Raw genomic sequence first — 6,196 nt, 5'->3', positions numbered from 1 at the left:
TTATTCTCTGAACACTGTAGACATCCTGTACAATTTGCCAAAGTCAGAGCCAAATTACTGCTAAACTGCAGATTCGTGTTCCAATGTGTTCAAAGCAAAATTCAATTGAAACAAAGTAGTTCCTCGGTCATATACTGACTGAAAAGGCTCAACTCCACTTGTGACTTCGTTAATAAGAAAACAAACAAATGCAAGGAAACTCATTGCAGCAACATTTATTTTCAACCAGCTCGACAATAAAAACATCTGGGGAATTTTTTTTTTTCTTTGCCATTTCAATACTCTTCCCCCTCCTCATCCCCGGGGTAATCAATTGCAACCTCTTCATAATCCTTCTCCAAGGCAGCAAGATCTTCACGAGCTTCGGAGAACTCACCCTCCTCCATGCCCTCACCGACATACCAATGGACGAAAGCACGCTTGGCATACATCAGGTCAAACTTGTGATCAAGACGAGTCCAAGCTTCAGCAATTGCTGTGGTGTTGCTGAGCATGCAAACAGCACGCTCGACCTTGGCAAGGTCACCCCCTGGCACCACAGTAGATGGTTGGTAATTTATGCCAACTTTGAATCCAGTGGGGCACCAATCAACAAACTGGATCGTACGCCCACGGTAGAGCATGCAACACGCCATGTACTTTCCATGACGAGGATCACACTTAACCATCTGGTTCGCTGGTTCAAAGCAAGCATTGGTAATATCAGCCACAGACAACTGCTCATGGTATGCTTTCTCAGCTGAAATCACAGGTGCATACGTCGTTAATGGGAAATGAATGCGAGGGTAAGGCACAAGGTTTGTTTGGAACTCGGTCAAATCAACATTGAGAGCACCATCAAAACGCAAAGAGGGAGTGATGGAAGAAACTACCTGCCCGATGAGGCGGTTCAGGTTGGTGTAGGATGGCCGCTCAATGTCCAGGTTTCTGCGACAGATGTCAAAAATGGCCTCGTTGTCCACCATGAAAGCACAGTCAGAATGCTCCAATGTAGCATGGGTAGTCAAAACAGAGTTGTAGGGCTCCACGACTGCAGTTGATACTTGAGGAGCAGGATAGATGGAAAATTCTAGCTTTGATTTCTTGCCAAAGTCGACAGCCAGGCGCTCCATAAGAAAAGATGCGAAACCAGAACCTGTGCCTCCACCAAATGAACGAAAAAGGAGGAATCCCTGCAGACCTGTGCACTGTTTTGCCTGTCAAACGAGAAACAAGTAAATGGAAAAACACCAAGGTTTAAAGATGTAAACAGTAAATGGACAGATCATTTATTTAAAAAAAATAAAAAATAAAAAACTTTTGAAACATTTGTTGCTTGACCCTTCATTTTGCCAGGTATCTTCAACATTTTGCAACCAAAAACAATTTGTTTGCCACTTTGAAGTATCCAATTTGAGCAGTGCATCATTGTAGCTCAAACCAAAATGCTACCAGCCATGAGTTTTATCATAAACCATAAACCATTTGTTTAGTGCTGAGAGCTACTGAATGATTGGGTTCACTTTAGAAATCCTGCAGGGGCACAACGTACGTCTTGATGCACATTCAAAATAAATGAAAAAATGCCAAGATACCAATTTCCGAACCCGATCCACAACCGGCTCCAGGATCTCCTTCCCAACGGTGTAGTGGCCACGAGCATAGTTGTTTGCAGCATCCTCTTTGCCAGTTATCAGCTGCTCAGGATGGAAGAGCCGTCGGTAAGGGCCTGTGCGCACCTGATCTGGAACACCAATGGAGGGGAGGGGGTGGAGTGGTTGGTGAATTGCGGAAATTTAGAAATCAGTCAAAACAAAGTATTTTAGAGCCTTTGCTGCACCATTTATTCATCTCGACGACAGCGCAATCAAATAAAAAAATTGTGCGATCAGGGGTTCAGTTTACAAACATTTTAAAGGGGAACCCAAACTCAGACCATCGACACCGACTACCTCAACCCTTGATCCCCCTACAAAATGTGTCTTTTTGATTCACGATTTATAAATTGGGTAATTTCGGGATAAAAATTCGAATTCACAATAGCCGTGACCGAGTGAAAGCAACCAACACTTCCGTATTGTCTACATAGATCAACGAACGATTTAACTCAAACCGAGAATGTTTGTTTTTACAAATACTAGGGCATGCCCGTACGTGGGTGCCCGTTCCTTGCCAAAAAAAAAAAAAACGCTACCCGTACGCTCTACCCCGCCCGTACGCCCGTAAACAAAAAAAACAACGCTCTTCGCTTCCGCCCTTCGCTCTGACTGAATTGGGAGAAATAATGCGCATAAGAAATCGAGAAATTATTATTTTCTCCGGAAGAAATCGAATTACGAACCGTAATGGCGCACGCGCTCGGCTCGGCTCGCTCTCACATCGGCCACGCCTACGCAATAACGCGTTCTGTGATTGGCTGCCGGAAGTGCAGTCCTCACTGTCCGGAAGGTCGCAAATCGCAGTTACGATGAATCGCAAATTAGTTTTAATTAGTTTTAAAACATAGTTTAACGGCAACATAGTTTGCCGACGGGAAATAAATGAATACGCTCTCAAATGTGCCGTCTGAGGCAGAGTCTGTTCGCCACGTTCGGCACACGTGATAGCTCGCTGCTCTCTGATTGGTTGAATCGTTTTTTGGACATAGCTCGGTAACTACTTCTGCGATTAATTTAAAACCTTGAAAAGGCACATCCTCGGGTCCCCAGCAATATACCTGGCAAGTTTCAAGTATATCGGACCGGTAGTTGTCGAGAAACAGCGGTCACAGACAAACATACATACAAACATACATACAAACATACACACAGAGATTAGTGGAATTATAGATAGATGGCTCGTCGATTTATCCTTGGTGGTTGTGGGAATACAAACCAATATGGTTTCCATGCTACACCAATAGCGAAAAGATCGAGGGTTTCCAGAAATTGGATGAGGTTTGTTTGAAATACCCGTGTGGATGGGGCATACAAAATGGTCGTTTTTGTGCTCAGAATATTTTAGAGAACTTATGAAACAGATCGCCTATACCTTGTGGTTATTCGCCACGATTGATGCCATTCCCACAATTAAGCGCAAGAAAGCAGTAGCACAAATTTATAACACTATCTCTGCCGAGCTACCAGCACATGGCCACAGGCTGAGTGGTGAATCGAACACCTGTGTTGGTTTGCCGGCGACCAAACTCATCTTGCTCGATGTACTGCCCAAAATCACCGCCACTTTGCCCGAGGCATCTGAAGAGCTCAAATACCTGGAAGCCATCACATCGACTCCGATATCTCAAATACCACCCAAGGTACATTCAAATTCAGTATGAACGGCATTCAAGAAAAGAGAATGCATGTTATATCTGAAATGACTGTCATGCGTGCGCTGATTACGTTAGTGTGCAGACACACTGAAAACAAAGATGACGTCTTCACAGGTGATGCAGTAAATACAATCGAGCAGCATATCCATTTACCCTGATGCCCAATTTAGAGGTACTAGGACGTGCCCGTACGTGGGTGCCCGTACGTGCGTGCAAAAAAGCATGCGTGCAAACAACAACAACAAAAAAAAACTTTGAAACCACGTGGCAGTAACGACCACAGAACCCCCCCCCCCCCTCTATTTACATGAAATGGTTTGGTCCATTCGCAACGACCACAGAACCCCCCCCCCCCCCCCCCCTCTATTTACATGAAATGGTTTGGTCCATTCGCAAAGCCAAAGCGAACGGCGAACGGCTAAATCGCCATAGCTCGGTAACTACTTCTCCGATTAATTTCAAACCTTGAAAAGGCACATCCTCGGGTCCCCAGCAATATACCTGGCAAGTTTCAAGTATATCGGACCGGTAGTTGTCGAGAAACAGCGGTCACAGACAAACACACACACACACACACAGACACAGACACACACACACACACACAGAGATTACTGGAATTATAGATAGATAACTTGCACACATTCCTCCGAAAGTGTTTCACTATTCTTGTGTCCAATAGCTTCTTCACACTCAAACTGATCCATTTTAACATAGAGAACGTTCATAGTTGCTAATGGGGGAATCAGGATTGGAATATACTTTATGGAAGTCATTTGGATCGAAGTGAAATTACAATGGCATCACTGGTGAAATCGAAAAAAAAAAAAACATTCTAGGGATACTGGCAAAAATATTTAAATAAAAAAATGCCCTTCAAATTCAACTGCCATTCATGATTTTCAATCGTTTTCATTTCCCCTTTTCATGTTGGTCATTCACAGCACCAAAATAGAATTTGTATACAAATGGAGTATCTTGCCATCAATACCACAAATTTTTTTTGGACAATCTTCAGGAACAATATTGACCACTCCTTGACATTTTTCATCAATACTCAACATGATCCACTGGGATCCACCCTTGGGGAGGTAGGAGTACATGTGCACAAACACTTACCCACAACTGGTGGCTCCAGATCAGCAAAGATCGTTCGTGGCACAAACTTGCCAGTGCCGGTTTCACTGAAAAACGTGTTGAAAGAGTCTCCATCAGAAATGGTTTTATCACCTGGCCTATGACCATCAGGTTGGATACCATGCTCAAGGCAGTAAAGCTCCCAGCATGCATTGCCCATCTGCACACAAGCTTGTCCCACATGTATGGAGATGCACTCACGCTGTGCAATCATAAAGGTGAAAGGGGTGGGGGCAGTAATCGGACATGGTTTATAAAGTTTGGTAATTTGTAATGAAAGCATAGACAAGTTATACTCAAACCAATGAGTGCTGCGTCTGGTTCATCAAAGCTCATGTCCAGGGGCATTCTGTGATTCTGGGCAAATGTAAAGGATGGGGGTCACCATTAAAGTATGGGTAAAGGATAGGGGTCACCACACCCTTTATTCCCACTGAACTAATTCTGCACAAGCATAAAGAACCAAATTTTCACAATGCATACCCTTTTGATAATGCACCAGTTTGTGTATTGCCATTCTCCAATATTCACCAAAACAATCGAGACTAGAATGGCACTCTTCACCATTGCGATGTCAACCAATACGCCTCTACCAACATTTTACAATCATAATACCTGTACAAAGTTTAATCCAAATCCCTTCAGCTGTTCAGGTATCCCATTTTTACACGACGTCTGACTTTACCCAAAAACCTAATCAGTTCATCTTTGCATATGTATCAAGTTTTGTCAAAATCCCATCACTGGTTCCCAAGTTGGCATGGTAACAATTTTTATCCAATAGACCTCCGACCTCTTCACCCCATAATCAAATCCATATTCACATCATACATACTTGTACCAAGTTTGAATTTGCACCCTTAGTTATCGCAGTAACAAAAACATCCATCATGGGTCACGAAACAAAAGTGTGTGGCGAGGGTGGGTGGAGGTGGTATTGCCGCTTCCCTTTGTTTGAGGGAGGAAAAAAAAAGAAAAAAAAAATTATATATATATATTTAAAAAATTCCTCACCCTCATAACAAAAGTGCCCAAGTCATTTTTTGGCCATTGAGATTTTCTGCCTAACACTTGTTTTATCATTTGTGACACCTGTAAAAATGCCCAAGTCAATGCCCAAGTCTGGACTACTGCAATAGCCTCCTTTATGGTTCACCCTCAACAATCACCAATAAACTCCAATACATTCAGAACTCCGCTGCCCGTCTACTCACCCATTCCCGGACCCGTGACCACATCACCCCCGTCCTTTACAAGCTTCACTGGCTCCCCATCTCCCAGAGAATCCAGTACAAAATCCTCCTCTTGACCTACAAAGCCCTCCATAACCTGGCCCCATCCTACCTGGCTGACCTCCTCTCCAGACACACTCCCACCCGCAACCTCCGCTCTGCTGGTACCAACCTCCTGACCCCCCCCATCCGGACCAAATTTAGATCCTGGGGGGACAGGGCCTTCTCCATCGCTGCTCCCACCCTCTGGAACTCGCTACCTCACACCATCAGAGACTCCTCCTCACTCACCACATTCAAAACATCACTCAAGACCCACCTGTTCAACACTGCATTCAACATTTAACCCACAGCATCTAACCCCTGACTATCTCCTCTCCTTCTCCCTCCTTTGTGCTTTGAATATTTCCCTATTGATTCTTCTTTTTTTGCAATTGTCTTTATGTTTTGCTATGCGTTATGTTTTGCACTCTGTCAAAGCGTCTTTGGGCTTCCTGAAAAGCGCTATATAAAATAAATGCATTATTATTATTATTAT

At 43.8% G+C, this 6,196-nt stretch overlaps 1 protein-coding gene across 1 annotated transcript; it reads right to left on the bottom strand.

The window, feature by feature from the left end:
• Nucleotides 1-275: 275 nt before the first annotated feature.
• Nucleotides 276-4,640, bottom strand: LOC137415396 (tubulin alpha-1A chain-like). The gene is made up of 3 exons (XM_078766332.1): nt 4,409-4,640; nt 1,575-1,723; nt 276-1,196 (listed from the first exon to the last, which is right to left on the bottom strand). The coding sequence occupies exons 1-3, from the start codon at nt 4,638-4,640 to the stop codon at nt 276-278; spliced, it is 1,302 nt and encodes a 433-aa protein (XP_078622458.1).
• Nucleotides 4,641-6,196: the final 1,556 nt, after the last annotated feature.

The sequence above is a fragment of the Myxine glutinosa genome, chromosome 12, assembly GCF_964187855.1.
Source record: "Myxine glutinosa chromosome 12, kmMyxGlut1.1, whole genome shotgun sequence".
NCBI lineage: Eukaryota > Metazoa > Chordata > Myxini > Myxiniformes > Myxinidae > Myxine > Myxine glutinosa.
Note: the sequence above shows the minus strand (reverse complement) of the source record. Positions and strands in the feature narration are given on the sequence as shown.

Excerpts from the sequence above, each read along its gene's own strand:
- LOC137415396 (XM_078766332.1), bottom strand. The coding sequence starts at position 4,640 with ATGATTGCACAGCGTGAGTGCATCTCCATACATGTGGGACAAGCTTGT. Across the intron at positions 1,724-4,408 it reads TCTGGAGCCACCAGTTGTGG|ATCAGGTGCGCACAGGCCCT; the intron begins GTAAGTGTTTGT and ends TTGGTGTTCCAG. Across the intron at positions 1,197-1,574 it reads TGGATCGGGTTCGGAAATTG|GCAAAACAGTGCACAGGTCT; the intron begins GTATCTTGGCAT and ends CTCGTTTGACAG.